The sequence below is a fragment of the Monocercomonoides exilis genome (genome assembly GCF_001643675.1).
Source record: "Monocercomonoides exilis strain PA203 chromosome Unknown scaffold34-1095894, whole genome shotgun sequence".
NCBI classification, from domain to species: Eukaryota; Preaxostyla; order Oxymonadida; family Polymastigidae; genus Monocercomonoides; species Monocercomonoides exilis.
Window position 1 is genome coordinate 700387 of NW_027150579.1, and position 19450 is coordinate 719836.

The 19450-nt window shown below is 36.3% G+C and overlaps 7 protein-coding genes across 7 annotated transcripts; 1 reads left to right on the top strand and 6 right to left on the bottom strand.

Annotated features, from left to right (window-relative positions):
* Window positions 1–443: 443 nt before the first annotated feature.
* On the bottom strand, window positions 444–1332 carry MONOS_2237 (uncharacterized protein). The gene is made up of 3 exons (XM_067872146.1): window positions 1222–1332; window positions 1100–1161; window positions 444–1051 (listed from the first exon to the last, which is right to left on the bottom strand). The coding sequence occupies exons 1-3, from the start codon at window positions 1274–1276 to the stop codon at window positions 626–628; spliced, it is 543 nt and encodes a 180-aa protein (XP_067724188.1). The 5' UTR covers window positions 1277–1332; the 3' UTR covers window positions 444–625.
* Window positions 1333–5170: 3838 nt separating this feature from the next.
* MONOS_2238 (uncharacterized protein) lies at window positions 5171–5644 on the bottom strand (the record flags this gene model as incomplete). Its single annotated transcript, XM_067872147.1, has 1 exon — window positions 5171–5644. One exon carries the CDS (start codon window positions 5642–5644, stop codon window positions 5171–5173), a length of 474 nt encoding a protein of 157 aa, XP_067724189.1.
* A 3973-nt stretch (window positions 5645–9617) lies between these two features.
* Window positions 9618–10001, bottom strand: MONOS_2239 (uncharacterized protein; the record flags this gene model as incomplete). The annotated part of the gene is made up of 1 exon (XM_067872148.1): window positions 9618–10001. One exon carries the CDS (start codon window positions 9999–10001, stop codon window positions 9618–9620), a length of 384 nt encoding a protein of 127 aa, XP_067724190.1.
* Window positions 10002–11515: 1514 nt separating this feature from the next.
* MONOS_2240 (uncharacterized protein) lies at window positions 11516–12271 on the top strand (the record flags this gene model as incomplete). The annotated part of the gene is made up of 1 exon (XM_067872150.1): window positions 11516–12271. One exon carries the CDS (start codon window positions 11516–11518, stop codon window positions 12269–12271), a length of 756 nt encoding a protein of 251 aa, XP_067724191.1.
* Window positions 12272–14579: 2308 nt separating this feature from the next.
* On the bottom strand, window positions 14580–15743 carry MONOS_2241 (uncharacterized protein; the record flags this gene model as incomplete). Its single annotated transcript, XM_067872151.1, has 1 exon — window positions 14580–15743. One exon carries the CDS (start codon window positions 15741–15743, stop codon window positions 14580–14582), a length of 1164 nt encoding a protein of 387 aa, XP_067724192.1.
* Window positions 15744–16292: 549 nt separating this feature from the next.
* MONOS_2242 (uncharacterized protein) lies at window positions 16293–17462 on the bottom strand (the record flags this gene model as incomplete). The annotated part of the gene is made up of 1 exon (XM_067872152.1): window positions 16293–17462. The coding sequence occupies one exon, from the start codon at window positions 17460–17462 to the stop codon at window positions 16293–16295; it is 1170 nt and encodes a 389-aa protein (XP_067724193.1).
* A 93-nt stretch (window positions 17463–17555) lies between these two features.
* On the bottom strand, window positions 17556–19147 carry MONOS_2243 (uncharacterized protein; the record flags this gene model as incomplete). Its single annotated transcript, XM_067872153.1, has 4 exons — window positions 17556–17671; window positions 17868–18060; window positions 18111–18633; window positions 18942–19147. 4 exons carry the CDS (start codon window positions 19145–19147, stop codon window positions 17556–17558), a joined length of 1038 nt encoding a protein of 345 aa, XP_067724194.1.
* Between the last annotated feature and the right edge of the window lie 303 nt (window positions 19148–19450).

Sequence of the window (19450 nt, forward strand, 5' to 3'; positions counted from 1 at the left end):
GCCTGAGTCTTTAATAATATCGTGGATAAAAGTAGATTCAAACGAAATAGTTCTGCAATTTGAAAAGTGTCCAATGGATTATGTGAATTTGAAGATTTTTCTTGAAATGGGTTGAGTGAGCGTGTCACGAAAGTCAAAAAATACAGTGACTGAAACTTTAAAATTGATATGAAATTTAATAAAATAGATAATAGTTAATATTTCACAGCTATTATTTGCTTGTGAATCAAGACTTGTTTTTACAAATGGATTTGCATCATTTGTTCATTTTTAAAAGGTCTGTTTTGTTAAAAAAAACAGAAGACAAAAAGAGTGTTTAAGCAGCATCTCCAAACATATTGAAAGAAAAAGGAATATTTGTTGCAATGATCCCAATAACATCTTCTTATTTTGTTGACAATAAATAATCAGCTTGATTTTTCTCAAAACAAAAATATCTCCTGTTTTTGTATTGTTCAAAAAATATTTTATTATCATAACTTCGTTGCAAAAAATTTGCTTCATGTGTATGATGATAAAGCTCAAAATTTTAAATTTGTGCAAAAAGTCTTTTTGTTGGAATAAACAATTTTTATTCACAAAATAACAATAAAAAAACATTTAACAAGATTCAATCATCCATTGCTCACGCCCCTTTGCATTCATATGTGGAGCCTTTCAAATCCTCCATTTGTTCACGTACTGCTGAGAGATCCTTTTCCACAAGCACGTTCAAGCCATGAATCACAAAAGGCAATGCAGGAACCCAACTGTATTTCCATGGTATAAAACGCGCACCAAAAATGAAAATCAACATCCAGTATGTCGCAATGCAGATGCTGCAGCAAAAAGAGAGCTTCTTCATGTGTACAGCCAAGCGCATTTGCACTGCATCGGATTGAAGAAACAGCCCAGCAATCGCAACCGAAATCGCTGAAATCAAAAATGCGAGTGATGAAAAGGGAGCATCAAAGCAAGATGGAAGAAGTACACTTGCGCCGTGGAAGGTTGAAAAGTAAAACAAGGCAAGATACAAGCCAACGAAAAAAAAAGAAGCGCTTCCAAATGCAACCTGACAAAAATCACGTCAAATGAAAAAAACTACAGTCATGAATCAAACCCTAAATCTTTTGCTCATTATTTCGTTTTCTTTTTCAAGTGCATGGATCTCACGTTGTTGTTCTGAAAAAAAAAATATGAGTTAAAAAGGATAGTTCGTTATCAACAAGCTTTAAATTTAACCTTCTTCTGTCAATATCTGGGATTCCGCTATAGCACGCCGCTGAAGCACTTCCATTTAACTCGGTAAAATTGCTGAATATTTTTTTAATTAGAAAAAATCACATGATCTGTAATTATTATTTTTTTTATCTCATTTTCGAACTTTAAATATGGTTCAAATTTTTGAGCTTTCAAAATTTTGTATGACACAACATTTTCAATTTTTTTTTTCGATGCACTTAATATATAATTTTTATGATTTAAAATTTGCAAATTTTCTTATCTTATCTTATCTTATCTTATCTTTTCTTTTCTTTTATTTCTTTTTTTTGAAAGTGAAATTAGTTATTTCTCTTCCTTCTCATTTATTTTTGAGAGCATAGATAATTGGGAAGGTTTGATAATGTTAATTAGCTTGAACAAATATTCTTTTCTTCATATTGTTTCTTTTCCAATTTATTTCTTCTTTGAGATCTTGTGCGGATAATGAATTCAATCTTAGCCTCGCTGATAATTGTCTGTGAAGCATTGTTTTTTTCATTGCCCTTTGGTTCTTCAACTTTATCTGGGTATGCAAATTCTGTTTGTTGTTTTTGATCTCTGTTTTTTCATATTTCCATTGTTGGCATTTGTTTTTCTGATTTTGAACTGGAATTTGTTTCGGAATCGGATTCCGTCAAAGAATCTGAATCGGACTCTGACTCAGACCCACTTTCTTCAGATTGGAGAATAGCTGAATTGCATCTTGCTATCACATGGGCCAGCTTGCTTGACACATCTGATTGGACGTGATGCTTTGTGATGGTGTTGCTTCTAGAAGAGAGTCTGGCAAACTTAGCAATTTTGGCAAATTGAATTCCTGCCATCGTTAGCGCAGTGATTGACGCATGCTTCAATGAGAAAAACTAGAAACTCTTCGGAATCCCAGCATCCTGGAACATTTCAGCTGCATAATTACGAATCCTTCTTGCAGAGAGGGCAAGATGGGTAGTTTCATCTATAAATAGTGAAGTTGCATTTGGATGAGACTCCTCGATTCTGTTCCAAAGTTCCTTAACTGAAGCTGCTGGGTACAGAAGCTGCTGTATTTTGTGAAACGGGATGACAATATCTGTACGTTCTGTTGATGTTTTTAATGATGAATCGAGTTTTATTGAATCATCTCCAATTGTTGAATGCTGGAGGTTTATCCTTTCCAACTCCGAAAAGCGAAAGGCGGAGGACAACAAACATGTTCATATGGCATTTTTTGTCAATTCGTGAAAGTCAAGACTTCTGTTCTCTCATAACGATGTAATTTTCTGCAGCAGGAGTTGTGTGTTCCAGATGTCTGGTTTGTCTTTTTTCTTCTTGTTTTCTGATTTTCTGAATGATTTTAATAGCCTTTGCATGAGAGCAGATTCTCCCAGTCCTCGATTGAACAGTAATTCTGAGATGAGCGATAATGCAGCGCATGTTTATCTGAGCGTTGAAGCCTTCATCCCTTTGTTTTTCAGGCTAATGAAAATGGGAGCACATTTTTCAACCCACTCACTCCAAGCTTCCGGTGGATCTCCGTTTCTGTTATCTTCCCATATTTCACCAAAGCGCGCATAACTATATGAATATCCTTTTCATGTGTTTTCGGCAACGCTATTTTTGCAATCATCGATCACCCTTTCAAAAAATCCCTTTTTAACAAGCATTTTCCGAAACAATTTTTCTCCTTGTTATTCAAAGGATTGATTTGAACGATTCTCATTCTGCCTGGTGGAAGACTTGCTTCCATCCGTTTCATCCATCTTCCTTCCTTCAAAACCTGGTTCTGTTCTTTCCATCTCCATTCGTAGAGTCTCGACATTCTTATCAGTGGTTCCCATCTCTGCCCTCTCCAATCTGGAATCAGAAGAACATGTGCATTTTCCTCTATTGATTTCACAACCGTTGGGACTATTAGTGGAATCGGCGGATGGGCTAAAATAACGCCTCTTTTCCATGATTGCTGGAGTCCATCTTCGTTGAGTGTGCTTCCTGGACCGCACAATCGGTCCGCTTTCGTATTCTGCTTTGTTGCGAACGTATCCATTGTTATTTTGAGATTGAGGTTTTCCATGATCTCATTTAACTCTTCTTGTTTTATGGAGTAATCTCCCCCTCTTTCTAGCCTGGATAGAGAATCTGCTCTGACATTCTTCGTTCCTTGTAAGTGTTAGACTTTTATCTAAATGCGACTGTTCTGAACAAATGTCCATATTTTCATTAGCAACTTCCTGAGATTTGTTCCTGCATTCCATCGATTGACATTGAAAACTGCTGTTGTATTGCCTAATCTGATTAACAAACTGTGGGCTTTGTTCGCCTGAAGAATATATCTGAAATGGTTGAGTACTCTATTAATTGCATATAATTCCCTGTAATTCGAGCTCTAGCATCTCAACTTCCCTGGAAGCGATTGATGGAAATCGTATTTCTTGCAGTTCATCAGGAGAAAAGCTCCCACAGCTCTCTCTGATGTTTCTGTCGTTATAGTTGCTTGTGGTTGGAATATTTTGCTAAATTGTCTCGGTTTGTTCGCATTCAGTCTCGATATCCATTTTTGAATATTCGGAAGGATTGATGAGTTGATTTTTATCTTTCCTTTCCACCTCATGCATCTGACCATTTTGTTCAGCAATATATTTTTCGATGGAAGAAGGAGTGAAGCTTCCTTGAAAACGAAGCGAGTTGCACTTAGCATGCCAATGAATGACGCGAAATCTCTCACTCTTGTTTGCTTGCATTTCAGTGCTCGGCTCCTCCATCTATAGCATTCTGTGAGCAATTCTTTTTTTCTGTCTTTCTCCAAAGTTACGGTAAAGTTGGATGTGTCCCATGAATATCCGAGGAATGAAAAACGATTTGATGGTTCTATGTAGCTCTTTTCCAGATTTACAATGAGTCCAAGTTTCTGAAATAGACTTACAACTTCTTGTGAGATTCTCTTTTGTTCTTGCTTGTCTTTATGGAGCAAGACAATGTCGTCTAAATATGCGACAGCTTTCACCTTCCATCTTTCCCAAATGAAAGAAATGAACTTTCACATTATTTTTGTGAATATTCTTGGAGAGTCCTTGTGATAGAAAGGCATGCTGGTGAAGCACTAAAATTCTTTGTTGAATTCGAATCTTAGAAAAGGAGTGAAATCCTCGGAAACCTTGATGAGATAGTTCACTTTGCTTAAATCCAGTGTGACTGCAAAATCGCCCTTCTTTATTATTCTCTCCATAGATCGATGGTTCTTTTGTTTGAAGTGAATAGTTTTTATCGTATTGTTTAACCTCCTGCAATCCACAATCTGTCTCCAGCTCCCGTTCCTTTTCCTGACTTCAAATATTGGATTGACAAATTTCACTTGGTTTTGGTGATTTTCCTAAGAATTCCTGTTTTCACATGAACTTTGATTAATTTGGACAAGGCTTCCCTTGCTTCTTGTGATAGCGCAGGTCTCCTGCAGTTTACTGAGAGTTGATAAGGGTCTTGCGAGCTTTGGCACTCCTCCAAATAGGAACAACTCCTCTTTTGATCAGCTTTACTCCCCCCACAATTATCCAAGCCTTGGCAAATAACGCAGTTCTTCCACCAATTGTTAAGTCGTGCTTTATTGAGACTTTGCTTTGTCCCCTGAACTCCCTCTTGAGTAACCTCTTGAGGCGCTGCTTGTGTTGAATGATCGATTTGTGCTGGTCGTCCGGGGCCAATCTCGAAAAAACCGATAATTCTTTGTTTCGCTTTGAATTCCCATGGTTTGTTTCTTCCTTGCATATGAATTCGAAATACTTGCCAATCCCCATCTTAATTTTGTGGATGTTATCTTTGATTCTTCTTATGAATCTTTTAGCCTCTGAGTTTTCAGCGATAATGAAAACTCGTCTTTCATTTTTTCTGCTTCAGTAAATCTATATCTTGCTTGTATTCTCACGTGTCGAGCTTCTTTCAGTGCCTGGGCTTAAAGTCAACATGATTCTGCTATCATTTCTTTTGTTGTATCTCCTGACATGATTGTTAAACATGCCGAGATGAGCAACTTTATTGCTTGATAAAGATATGATTCTATACGTTCTCCTGCACGATCGAGCTCGTCTTTCCAAAACACTTTGGATCTAGTAAATGGTGGCGGAGCATCCTGGATAAAAGGACTCAAATCTTTATCTTTTATTGATAAAAGCGCTTCGTTAATTTTATTCTCTGGAAAATCCATATCGTAAAGTGAAACCTCTGGTGTCTGTCCAGATATTTCGATAAATGTTTGTTGCATAAAAAATCCTCCTTCGTCTTCTTCAATTCGTGTTGGATCTGTCCTGCCATCAAGCGACAACTGAACGCTTGATTGGGAAGCGGAATAACTCCCTGATATTGAGGGAATTGCACGAGGAGGGACACAAGTCAGCGGAGCTGCGCAAGGTTCGGTCGCGAGTCCGGTTCCCATGAAAATAGTCAACATGTTTCCTTTTTGGTCAGCGATCGTGACTGACCCATAACGTGGCGCTCTCAAAAATACAAGAGAAGGAAGTAATGCTAATGTTTTCTCTGTAATCAAAACGCTTGTGTTTTGATTAAATAATAATTGTTCAAAATTTTATTCTTCGAATATGGGACAAATTCTTTCATGCATGAAAAAAAACTTAGATTTGTAACATACTTTTTCTGCAATCGTATCTTTTATAGTCCTCCACATTCTCACAAAAATTACAGGAAAATACTCAGGCTGAGAAAAAAAGGAAAATGCTTCATGGAATAGAATTCATCAAGCTATTTAATTTATATTTTAAAAGCATCTGGCACAAAATATTTGACTTCAAACATTTTCATTGAAAAATTATGCATTTTTCATAGTTTTTTTTAATCAAAAAACACGTAGAAAATATATTCATCTTTTGACTTTCGTAAAAACTATTAAACCTTTATGTTTTGATTTCAACGATGCATGTTTACTTACATGGAAATCAGATTTTATTTGAAATTTGAGAAAGTTAAACAAAGTTATGAGCGAAGCAATTTTTCAATGCCTTGTGCAAAAAAAGCTTGAAAGTCCATATTTTCCTCCATATAAAAAAAAAAAATACATATTGCAGAAATAAAAGCCAAATACTTGCTTAAAATCAGTTTAACTCTTTGATCAATAAACACCACTATAGATTTTATTCTTTCGAATTTTGATCTTTTTTTATGATGTGAAAAAAAATCACCAATATTGTCTTTGAAAGAAAAATGAATATTAAGTTGATTTAACATCTTTGTTATAGAAAAACTTTTGGAGATTAATTCCGTTGTTGAAGAAAATGAATTGTCTAAAAATGATTGTTTCTTGAGGTGCTAAAATTCAAATAAAGGAGGGATGCTCACATTTAATGACGAGCGAAGCGTTATTTACAATTGTCTTGTTAAAATTGTTGAATTACTTGCAACCGTAGAACGCTTTTGCATGTATGATTTTCAAAGCTATGAAAGGCCAAACGTTTAACAAATTTCTCAAAAGGGCATAAAACGGGATGAAATATTTGACAAACGAACAAGTGTGAGAATTCTTTTGAGCACAACGGTGTTCTAGCCAGTCATTTCGAATATTTTTGTATGGTGGTTTTTTTATCCGGACTTTTTTTTTATCCGGACAAAAATTTTAAATTTAAAATATCTCAACAATTATTCAATATTAATTTCCAGCAATTTGCACAGTTGTATGTTAGCATATATAACATCGATTCATATACAAAATTTTCATAGCAGTGTTGTATTTTTTTTTGAAATAAATAATTTTTATTTTTGAAAATCCGACTTTTGATGAATTTTTCTATTGAAATAAAATGATTCAATTTATCCTATATGTATAAAACTTATTTTTTCCATGATATTAACAATTCTGGTTATTTTTTATTTTCCACAATTTGCTCTTTCTAACGGAATGAAAATCTATCATTTTTGAAAAATCATTGTCAATGTGACAACTTAAAAAATAGTTTTCATAAAATGAAAAAGCATGCAAGTGAATTTAACACATGCATTAATTAATAAAAGTTATATAAAATTACCACAAAGAAATTATTAAAAATGATTCAGTGAAGATTCCAAAAATAAATATTATTCGAATTTCAATGAAATCGAATATTAAAAATCATCAATTATGAAAACAAATGATGCTTATGAAATCCCTTCTGAATCATTTTTAATAATTACTTTGTGGTAATTTTATATAACTTTTATATTAATTAATGCAAGTGTTGGTTTCAGTTAGATGCTCCTTCATTTAATAAAAAATATTTTTTAAGTTATCACATTGACAATGATTTTTCAAAAATGATAGATTTTCATTCCGTTAGAAAGAGCAAATTGTGGAAAATAAAAAATAACCAGAATTGTTAATATCATGGAAAAAATAAGTTTTATACATATAGGATAAATTGAATCATTTTATTTCAATAGAAAAATTCATCAAAAGTCGGATTTTCAAAAATAAAAATTATTTATTTCAAAAAAAAATACAACACTGCTATGAAAATTTTGTATATGAATCGATGTTATATATGCTAACATACAACTGTGCAAATTGCTGGAAATTAATATTGAATAATTGTTGAGATATTTTAAATTTAAAATTTTTGTCCGGATAAAAAAAAAGTCCGGATAAAAAAACCACCCTTGACGAAAAGAAGCAATAAGATTATATGATTGTTTCTATTTTTGAAAGATTTGTTTCATTCAAAAAAAAAATGAAAAAATTCACAAACAAAACTTTTTCATATTTCGAATAAAAATCTGTTTTCAATTTTGTTAAATGGCGAAAAAAGAAAAATAAAACATAAAAGTTACAATATTCATTTTTCTTATTTTCTCAATCAAACGTTAAATAGACAAAAGTATTCATAGGCAATTAATCAAAATATTTTTCATTTTAAAAAAGAAAAAGCAATTCGCAAAAAATAGCGTTGATGTCTTCATATCCTACTTCTTCTATCTTTTTGAGCATCTCTTTTTGGTTATCTTTCTCTTTGCCTCTTTCATTTTGTTACCAGTCTTTTCTTTCATTCCCTGTGAAATGAAATTAAAAAAATATAAGCATTCATATGCTGCTTTGTGATCAATTGTTGACTGTTGAATTTCCTCCAAAACAACAAAAACTGCTCTCCTTTTCAACAAATCTTCAACTTTCACGCTTGTACCATCTGCTACTCTTTTAATTGATTCAATGCATTTTTGACTCATTTCTCCAGAATTATCCTTTCTTATTCGAAGCATCCGAACAATGCTTTCAATAACCCCAGCAAATTCTTCATTCCACAATTTGCATTACCAAAAAAATTAACGAACGTTCTGAACCATCTCAATTAAATGAATTATTTTTTTGTATCTTTTCTTCTCTTCCAATTCACACATTTCGACAGCTCTTCAAGTTCTCTTACAGCTTCTCTCACAAAATGCAGCTTATTTACAACAATATCTTCCAAGCTTCTTTTGAAACAGAATTTTTGAATCAGAAATTCACAAATAGAATAACAGTTAATATGAGAAGGAATGTTGCGTTCCTGATTTCATTGGATTACTCCCGCTTCCCATTCAGATACAGTTTCTGCTCGACAAACTTAATAAATACAAAAAAAAAATACCCTGACATTGGTAATAACATCAAAATGTTCAATAATTTTGCCCAAAAGCAACTCCGAACCACCAATGCCATTTCCACTTCTTTTTGCAGCTCTTCATTTTCCTCTTTGTTCAAAACAGCTTTCAAAAGACAAGGAACAAAAAAGGAAGGAACTTCTTTTGAAATTTAACCATCAGAGGGTATCAGATAACAATCACAAAGATAAACCAAAGCATTTCTTTCTTTTCATCTTCTTTCTTCTATTTTTGGAGAATAAACTTTTCAAATATTTCACAAAGAAACGAACGATTCAAACCATCAATATTCATTCTCTTCATAATTTTCCAATACCCAACATGCTCCAGAAGTACAGCTTCAGTTCCAGACACAATTTCATATGTTCGATCATTTTGTGTATTTTATTGACTGTTCTTCTGTAAAAACAGTATCAAATTCTTTGCAACGCATAGTATCAATTGCTTCATGCATTTCTTCCATTTGCTGTCAATGCATCTCCATTGCATCTTTCAAGCTCAGAAAACATTTCTGAATATAATATATGAGATATTATCACGATCATTTAAAATTCTGCATTAACACAATAAGCAAACTCAAAAACGTATTTTCAATATTCTTCTCCTTTATTTTTTCTGCAAATATTGCAGTTGGAAAGTGTCATACTTCTACAATTCAAACAAAATAAACACATGTGGTAAATGGTACTTATAAGCCACCTCACAAATCTTTACAAAACATAGAAATAATCAAAGAGAGCATGTTGTTTTTTAACTTTAAGAAGAATGATATGTGGAAAAATCGGTATTTATTTATCAGCCTCCCATTCAGATGCATCAGCTCCATCCCCAGCCCCATCTGATGATGTATCTGTTTCAAGTTCGTATTCTGATTCTGAAGATTCTTCTTCGTGAAGCATTTTTGCTCCAGCCTCTTCTTCCTCTTCCTCTGGACCAAAAGCTTCATCCAAAAGAGCTTTGTATTCTTCATCACTGTATTTCATAACATTCGACACAAAAACAGAAAAATCAACTTTTCGATTTCTGAAAAACAAAAAGGAATAGATATATTCTTTCATTCTATTTTGTCTCACTCCATGTGAAGGAAGGAATTTTCGAAGTGCATCCCACAACGCTTCGATATGATTTGTGCAAGCGCCTGTGATTGGATCTGAATAAGTGAGAAATAACATTTCATGAAAAAAGACAATAAAATAAGAAAATTTAAACCTACAAAATGCTCGGAATAATTGACGGTCTTGTGTGTGAATCCATTCTCACTTAAAGAAGAATAAGCTTTCCATTGATCAGAGGAAATTTCTGTTCCGGGACGAATATATTTTTTAATAAACGGAATTTATACTGAAACAGATCTGTTGGACACAGGATAAACAAATGCTCTTCCTCCACGTTCCTGAGCACCGAAAATCCATATTTGCTTCTTCGCACGTCCTAATAAAAAAAAGTTCAATTGATAATTAAGTTTCAAAAGATAAAAATTCAAAACCTCTCTTATATTTTTGCCGACTCCAAACAGCTTCATCAATTTCAACAATGCTGCCAGGACCTTTTATAGGAGTTTGAATTCCATCAATAATCTGAGTACATGTTCTCCGGCAAATGCAATAATAATTAGAAAAACAATGTCTTTCGCATGAAGTTAGAGATGATGTTTAAAGAAGTGAATGATCAGAATAAAATTTATATTTGAAAGCTTCGATTTTGAAAACGGAGTTCCTGTTCCATAAGAGACTTCTTTTCTGCATTTACGGCATCTGAAGAACCATTTTCCTTCGCTTCCTCTAATCAAAATCATTAATGAACGACATGTTGCTATTGCGCATCTTCTGACAGTGTTAATCACATTGTCGTGAAGCCATTGCATGGTTTCTCCATTATCGCAAAAAATCTTCAATAAATTATGTTTTTCCTCCATCAAATGATTAAATATTTGACATTCGTAAATGTTTTTGGTGTAATATATATACTCAACAATAAAAAAACCGATAATTTTGAGAACAAATATTTTGTATTTTTTTATGGGTTGATCAAATTTTTTTTCTATTAAATCTGATTTTTCCACTAATTAACGATTGAATAATCTTTTCAAATGTGCTTTTAACATATGATCTCAAGTTTATCTTTAATTTGGCAAGGTGGCGTATAAGTGCCATATGCCACACATGTTAATAAAGAAGAAAGAATTTGATATTTTATAATAAAAATGAATGAGAAAAAATTTGAATTCGCACCAGATGAAACTGATTTGTTCTATAAATAAGCAATATTGAAGATAATTTTTGTTTAAAAAATGAATCATTCTGTAATGGGATATCTTGATCATTCACAAAAAATACAAAAAATATATTATTATAAATGTTCATATATTTATTTTTTAAATTAAATAGATATTATTATCTGAATATAAATAAATTTGTATTTTTTTATTTATTTATTTATTTATTTATTTATTGAAGTGGAAAATTGGTGACAAACGCAACGAACATTTTTCTTCACGTTTCCCAGGGCTATAATAGATAAGATAACGTAATCTTATTCAATGAAAATCGATTAAGAAACCCTTATTTTCTAAAATCTTCTTTAGCGCCCAAAATATATTCTTTGTTCTTCACAGATCGATTGAATAATTTCAAAAACATTGTTCCGAGTTTTTCTTTTGTTTAATTCAATCTGAAGAGAAAGAAAAATGGGAAACATAGTGCGTAATCCAAAGAATAAAAAAGATGCGTGTGATAAAACTAAAGCAATGAAATGGATTGAAGAAAAGAGAACTGAACCTCCAAAAGAACTGAGGCATGATACAATAATTTCAGATAACCAAGGAAATACAATGGCAATGTGGTGGATTTATTATGTGAAAAAAGATCCGCCAGAATGGATGAGACATAGCATAACACTCAAAGATAATGCGGGATGGACGATGGCAATGTGGTGGATAATTTTTGTTCACACGGATTTGCCAGAATGGATGAGACATGACGTAACACTCAAAGATAATGATGGATTTACAATGGCCATGCACTGGATACATGAAGTTAAGACTGATCCTCCTGAATGGATGAGACATGATATTGAACTCAAAGATAATGATGGATTTACAATGGCCATGCACTGGATACGTGAAGTTAAGACTGAGCCTCCTCTGTGGATGAGGCATAGCAATTCTTTGGTCAGTGTCAATGGATGGACAATGGCGATGTTCTGGATTGGAATTGTTCAAACAGATCCTCCAATGTGGATGAGACATGACATCACACTCAGTGATTCTTTTGGAATGACAATGGCCATGTTCTGGATTGGAATTGTTCAAACAGAACCTCCAATATGGATGAGGCATTCCAATTCACAAAAAAATATTGCAGGGCAGACAATGGAAATGATATGGAAAGATGCAATGGAAACTGAACCCCCAAAATGGATGAAGAAAAAATTTCATTTATAACCATTATTTTAAGACTGACTATTATCTCAACATTTTGATTGAGCTTTCATTCTTTTGAATAATTAATTTTAAACTGTTTTTTGTATTTCAAAATATGAATCATTTTTTCATATCTTATTTTAACAAAATCTTTTGATCAACCGTAATAAAACATTCACAATTCAGATAATATCAATTCAAATCTTTCTTTCTTAACAAAAATAATTGTTGGCTTTTTTATATTGACTTACGAAATGAATCAAATGAAAAGAATTTTTTTTATTTTTCTTACATGATAAACAACACAAAACAAAAAAAGAAGAGAATTGAAACAAAGAATCCATCATTAATTGAAAAATGAAACAGAAAAACCATTTTTTCCAAAAAAAAAAAGATATTTCAAATATCAAAAATCCATTTATTGTTAATTTGGCAAAATGGGATTATTCTGCCAGAAATGATTATTTTCTTGAAAACACCTAAAACTGTATCGAAACGGGGCTTAACGAACTCATCAATGAAGGTCAGATATGAAATCCTATTCAAAAATTTAATTATCTTCCAACGTCATAAATCTCAACGATATGAAAATCTTTGATCAATCCCATCAAAAAATTTAATCATGTTTTCATTTTGGTTTTTTTTTCCTATTAACTATTTTTAACAACAGAACTCTATGAATAAGGGTTAACCCTAAAAAAATTTCATTTTTTCTTCATTTTCAAAGATATTTGGGTCTCAATTAGAAAATAATATTTTTTTATCATAATTCAAAAATAGAAAAAATTTAAAGTTTCTTTCATCGAAAAATTGAAGATAAAAATGGACTTTATCTTCATTGTTCTAATGATTTTCTGGCAGGAATATGAAAAAGAAATCGTTATGACATAAATTTTTCACTGGACGTATCGTACCCATTTGCCGTTTATTTTTCTGTGAATCTTATTTCTTCAAATTAGTTCTGATTTATTTATTGATAAGTTATTTCGGAAGATATTCTTTCGAAAATGAAAAAAGAATTCTTAATAAATCTATTTTTTTTTCTTTTGTTTTCAATGTTGAAGCATTCAATGTGATAAGGATCAAAACACTTTCACAAACAATTAAAATTGAGTAACAATTTCATCTGGTTGAAATGTTTTGAAATATTCTGTTTGAAAAGTCGCAAATGAAAAATTTTCATGTTCAAAAAATTTTGACATTTTCACATGAATATTACGCATATAAGTGAAATATTAATATCAAACAAATATGAATAATAAAAAAAAATTCAATAAGAAATGATTGGCTTAATGATCAAATTTGACAGATCAATTGAAAAAATTCATGAAAAAAGAACTGATTTGAATGAGCATCACAGTTTAAAATTAAAGACTTTGAGACGGAATTATACCAACTATTTTTTTACAAAAAATTTTGTATAGCACTTTCAACTTTCATTTCAACTTAATATAGTTTAATCATTTTCTTTTATTAAAAGAAAGTTACGTTTGTTGCTTTTTTCACAATTATTCCCAATCTTATTTTTGAATAAAAACAATGTAAGATAGGTTTGCTCCGAGATAATGAGTATTTGATTCATTCTTTGGATGATTTGAGTGAGAACTTCGCTCTCTCCAAAATGATGTGGAAAAAAGGGTGAGATGAAAATATACACAATAACATGTTAAATAATAAAAAGTGTATTATGAATTGTCCGCTTCACTTCACCTCCGACTTCGCCTTTTCGCCTTGGTCATGAAAACCAGAGGGCAGGGGACATTGCCCCTCGGAGCTTTCTCCTGCAGGCAGTGTGAGGATCAGGTGAGGCGAGTCTTCTAGTCGGAGCAGAAAGAAAAACCACTCTCGCTTTCGCGAGGAGTGGAAAAGAAAACTGCGTGTGATGTGCTCTGCCTCCCGCTTCTCTGTTGCATCAGCAGAGCAACCTCGATCATCACCCATCGTTTGGATTGCTCTGAATCTTATGTGTAAAAAACAATCGTTATCATGTTGAGGAGAAAGCTTTTTGATAAATACTGTTTATTCGTTCTATTAGTATATTTCTAGATTCTAGACGCACACTAATCACTTCGGGCGTTTGATCTTTCTTTCTCCTTCTATATCTCTCCCTTTTTCAAATCATCTCACCACTTGGATGTTGCTCACATTCGCACCCAGCCGCCTATTATCTCTCCATCCGCATTCCTATTATCTCGGAGCAAACTTGTCTCACTGCGATCTATCAAATTGCAATAGAGCGAATTAACAAACGCAAGGAGCAGGTTTGCTCATCGATAATGAGTCTCGAAATCCCTTCTATTTCCGTCTGTGTGATCTAAAAACCCCTTTCCTAATACACTCTTGTGCGGCAGATGAGTTGAGAGCGTGCGTGGAGTGGTGCGGACCTCTTGCTCCACACCCTCTCTCTCTTGGGATCTCTTTGAGGCGACATTGGTCTGGCCCTTTCCTCTTCAGTGTTAGTCCCTATCTGTCCGATACTTCTTTCGCCACGTATCCTCCCATCTTTGCCTCTCTTCTTCGGTGGAGTTGTGTCCCTCACTCCAGTCAGCTCACAGATGATACTGGGGATTATGGAGGGTGTCTTCTGACGACTTGGTTGTCGGGGTGTAGAGCTTCGTGACCGAGCCGTTTCACCTTTTTTTCCTTCTTCCCTCATAATACTCTCTCTTCTTTTTGATTGCTTTCTCGTAAGTCTCTTCCCTATCTCAGATCCCGCTTTGAGTAATTCCTCTGTGCAATCTTTCATATCTGCATCTGCTATCTCCAGTGTCCCTTCCTTCGTTTCTCCACTCTTCTCCGGCTTGTTATCATATCCAATCTGATGTGTCGGTCCACCTATAGTCTCCAGGATCCATTTTGTGTCCTGTCCCTGAAAAACAGTATAATGTTCCTGGTCCACTCTCGAACCTGGCGCCCATCTCGCGTACGCATTAATTGCTTTCCAATCTGCAGCTTGTTGTCTTGCTAAGTGCGTTATCACAGCGTGTCTTATCGAGTACGCGGTAAATGTGTCGGGTATTCCGTTCTCTCTCAAGACAGCCACTAGTTCTTCCTTAATTCTCTGCAAGTTTGCAGGTTGCCTCTCCTTGATATCGAACCAAACATGTTCGTCTCTAAGGGTTGTCTTTGTATAATCCATCCAGCGTTGGAGCGCAACAACAGCATCTATGCGTGGGTTTGGATGTTTGTTTATAATAACCTTAACCGTCTCCCCTCCAGATGTTTTTGTTTGTACTTGTGTCTGGACTAACTCGTCTTTAAATATCGTTGTCTCTCTTCTCATTCTTTCCAGCTCTTCTGGCCTTAAAGCACAAAAAATCATTGTCAGGATGAGGGCTCTCCTCTGGAAGATTTGTGGGTCCATCATATCGTGGGTGGATTCAGCCCATTTAGTGATAATTGTGAGATCCCACATCGTCTTGTATCGCTTGCCCTTTCTCGGCTTCTTACCCACATAAGTTTTTAAAAATATTTCTATGTCTTTCACATTCATCTTAGTCTCTCTGAATAGATTAATAGAGTCCAGTTCTTTCTGAACTGTCTGATAAATCAGTCCATTTGAGAAGTTTGTATTTGAAAGCGTTTCAATTAATTCTGGCGTTATCCATTTGGCATCATTCTCATTGAGGGGTCTGTTTCATCTATTCTTTCTATGTCCAAAAATTGTTTATATTTGCGCAGCGCTCTACACGTATCTCTTTCACTCTTTTGATTTCTAAGTATTGCTTCTGCTATATCTCTTGCTCCAACATATTCTCCAAATGTTAAGAAAAAGTCCCTTCTTGGTGTATTTTTCTCTCTAGTATAACGCTTATTACATCTCCTAAGTGTATTTTCCAGCCTTCCTTTCTCATCTTCGCTCCCGGTATCATGCTCTCCTGAAAGGTCCCCAGGGCCTTTGTCGAATGCACAGGCTGCAGTGGCGGGGTCCAGGTTTGCCCCCTCCAGGCTGGAAGAATCAGAATCGTTTGTTCCCTCTAAGCTTCGTTCATCTTCTCTTTCAACACCCGTCCAATATTTCTCAGGAACGGATGGACTAGCACTATGTCGTCTTCTGGTGTTTTTCTCTCTCCTCCTTCTCACGGAGGATAGTCTCCAAGTACTGCCGCAGGGCACCGGCGCAATCTGTTTTAAAATTGAATCTGGTATTCTCGGTGCGATTGTTTGTACTATCTCTGCGACTTTCTTCCTTCTCAGTGCATAGTCCGGCTATCTCTCCATCCGGCTGAGTGCATCTGCTTCCGTGTTCTTCTCTCCCGGAAGATGTTCCATTTGTATCGTAATGTCCAGGCTGTTCAGTTTCTTCTCCAATGCCCTCAGTGCTGGAATGAGCGATGGAACTTCCCTCTTCTTCTGTATCGTCCATCTCGTGGACATGTTGTCTGTCTTCAGCCGAATCTGATCTTCCTTCTGTTGTTGCAGCCATGCTCCCATTCTCTCCAATGTCCTCAACACTGTTCTGGACTCCTTCTCGTTTATCGCTAACGCACTCTCCCGGGGTGTCCAACTTCCGTGGACATAATTCTTCTCCTCTTTGTTCTCCCTCGGTATTGTTAACACTGCACACCATCCCAGCTCTAACGCGTCTTTTATTAACTCTGCTGGTCTTGCTCTCTTCCTCAGACTCCTTTGTCTGTTCTCTTGCAGGGTTTTTCTCCAATGTGTTAATTCTCCCAGAATCATTGGGTTGACTTTTACCGTTCCCTTCCAGCCCCCGCAGGCTATCGCCTGCCTCAGCACGTATTGCATGCGCTTCATCTGCAAGCTTGCTGGTGTGCGTTGCAGTCTCACAAAATTCAGCCTCCCGAGGAGTGCTGCTAAGTCTCTCGTCTTTTGTCTCCTCCTCTCCTTTACATGTGCTATCCATTTTCGCACATCCTCCTTCAGCAGAACTGTCTTTCTCTCTTGGAGCGTCACTTCTATCTTCTCTGAATTCCACAGCCATCCCAGAAACTCCCCACTCCTTGTGGGTTCTAATTTCAGCTTCTCCTCCGACAGTATCCACACCAGATTTCTCTGGAACTGGGCTATCTCCTGTGAGATCGATCTCAATGCATCCCTGTCTGGGTGCATGAGGAGAATGTCGTCCAGATACATTACTAGCTTCACTTTCCACTGTCCTCTGATGAACGAGGCTACTCGTCTCATTATCTTCGTGAATACTCTGGGTGCGTCCTTTGCTCCAAATGGCATCCCTACGTAAGCGTAACATTGACTTTGAAAGCTGAAGCACAGATAGGGACTGAATTGCTCGTCCACTTTGAAATGTTGATAAGCACTCGATATGTCCGGAGTGGTCATCCAATCATTCTCTTCCAGGAGTTCCACCACTGTTTCCTGGGAATCCATCTTGAAGTGCTTTCCCTGTTCTTCCTCGTTTAATGCCATGCAATCCAAGATCTTTTTCCTCTTTCCGTTCTTCTTTAGAAACATGAATGTTGGGTTGAACCACTTCACCTCAGACTCTGGCGCTAGCTTCACAACTCCGTCCTTCAATTCCTCCTCCAAGAGGGATAAATAATTGTTTGTCATCTCCGTTGTTCCCCGAAATTCTTGTCTGTGTTTTCTTTTTCGAGTGAGATTGGAGCCTAGGAACTCATCCATCGTGCTCTCACACCACGGCTCACTAACTTGACTCCCACAATCTTCTTCCACTCGTTCAGCCTATTCACTAGTCTCCGAAACAGTGGTTCCCTCAGTGGTCCAATTGCTACACGCCTCCTCACTTCTGGCGTCCTGATGCCATTCTGGATCTGCGTGTTCTCTTCTCCTTTGTGATTATCAACAATGGTTCTCTTTAACTCCCCCTTCTGATTGTACCCAATCGGGAATCTGATAGCAGTCTTAGAAGCTTTCGAACTCCTCTCCCGGTTCTCTTCTCGAAAAAAATCTCGCTCCTCTGTTTCATCACTCGGGGATATGCGGAGTCTTCTTCTGTGTTCTCTCTCCATGTTTCCGTCTCGTGGTCTCTCGGGATTTCTTGATCTTTCATCTTCTCTCGATCGGATGGACTCAGTGCCTCTTCGCTGTTCTCGCGGCGAAGCGCAGCTCTCTCTTCTTTCTCTGTCTCGCAGCAAAGCGCGACCACCTTCCCCCTCACTTCTTCTAGGCCCATTGGCTCGATCCAGAAGCTGTGCCTATTGCAAGTCCTCCCTGTATACTCGGGGAAGCTGGGGGGAGGGGAACTGTGATCTAGGCCACTCTCCCAGCTGATGCTGGGGCATGCTGTGGTAGGACTTGTGTTGATCTCCTTCTTTCCTTGAAATTCGTGAAGCTCCCATCGAAGCCATGCTTTTGGAGTTTCCTGTAGGCGAAGCCTTGAGCGTTCCTGCCTGTGCTGTTCCTCCTTAAGCGTCCACTCCTGGAGGGGACAAAGCCGAAGGCTGTGAGAGAAGCGGGGAATGCTCCGTACACTGGAACATCCCACTCTGGACGAAAAAGCTAGTGCTCTCCACCAACCTCCTCAGGCTCTCTGGGACGTCCTTGGACGTTCCATCTTCAAGGAAGCACTTCACATTCTCTCAGTTTGACTGGGGTTTAACTATTCGTTGATTAATCCGGCTGATACAGTCTGCAATCAGGGCATATGAGCAGAAAAGTCCCCTCAGTCGCTCCTTCTCTTCTTCATCCAAGTGCGTCTTCCTCAATTCTCTTGTTGCAAGGGCTGCAAATCGCCTTGGGAGCTTCAAACCCTGATTCCAGTGCGGGTTGAAGCAACTCGATGACCCGGGCGGCTTCTGGAGAATCCTTTCTTCCTTCAGCAGTGACCTTCGTCACCGCAAAGGCGTTCCAACTCGCATCAGTGTGTCTGGTGAAGAAGTTCTTTTCCGTTTCTGGAATAAACGTGTTTAAGATATCATCGTTTATAATAATCGATCCGACTTTACAGAATTCCATGAACTTCTTCAGCTCACCTGCCTGTCTCCTGGGCGTCAGCCATTCGTCTGTGAAAATTCACAAAAAGTCTTTTGATCTTTCCTGCTCTTCTTCCCGCTTTCCTGTTCTTCCGGAATCGCTCTCGCTGCTTTCCTCTTCGTCCCATCCCTTCATCTGATTACGTCCGCGACTGCCCCTCAATCGCTGTCTGTGTCTCTTCTTTGCGATCATCTCTGTATAACTAGTTTCTGACTCAGATTCGCTTGATCTCGACTGAGATCTTCTTCTTGGCCGTTCCCTCTTCATCTTTCTCGTTGGTATTAT

Excerpts from the sequence above, each read along its gene's own strand:
- MONOS_2237 (XM_067872146.1), bottom strand. The coding sequence starts at position 1,276 with ATGGAAGTGCTTCAGCGGCGTGCTATAGCGGAATCCCAGATATTGACA. Across the intron at positions 1,162-1,221 it reads CCAGATATTGACAGAAGAAG|AACAACAACGTGAGATCCAT; the intron begins GTTAAATTTAAA and ends TTTTTTTTTCAG. Across the intron at positions 1,052-1,099 it reads TAATGAGCAAAAGATTTAGG|GTTGCATTTGGAAGCGCTTC; the intron begins GTTTGATTCATG and ends GATTTTTGTCAG.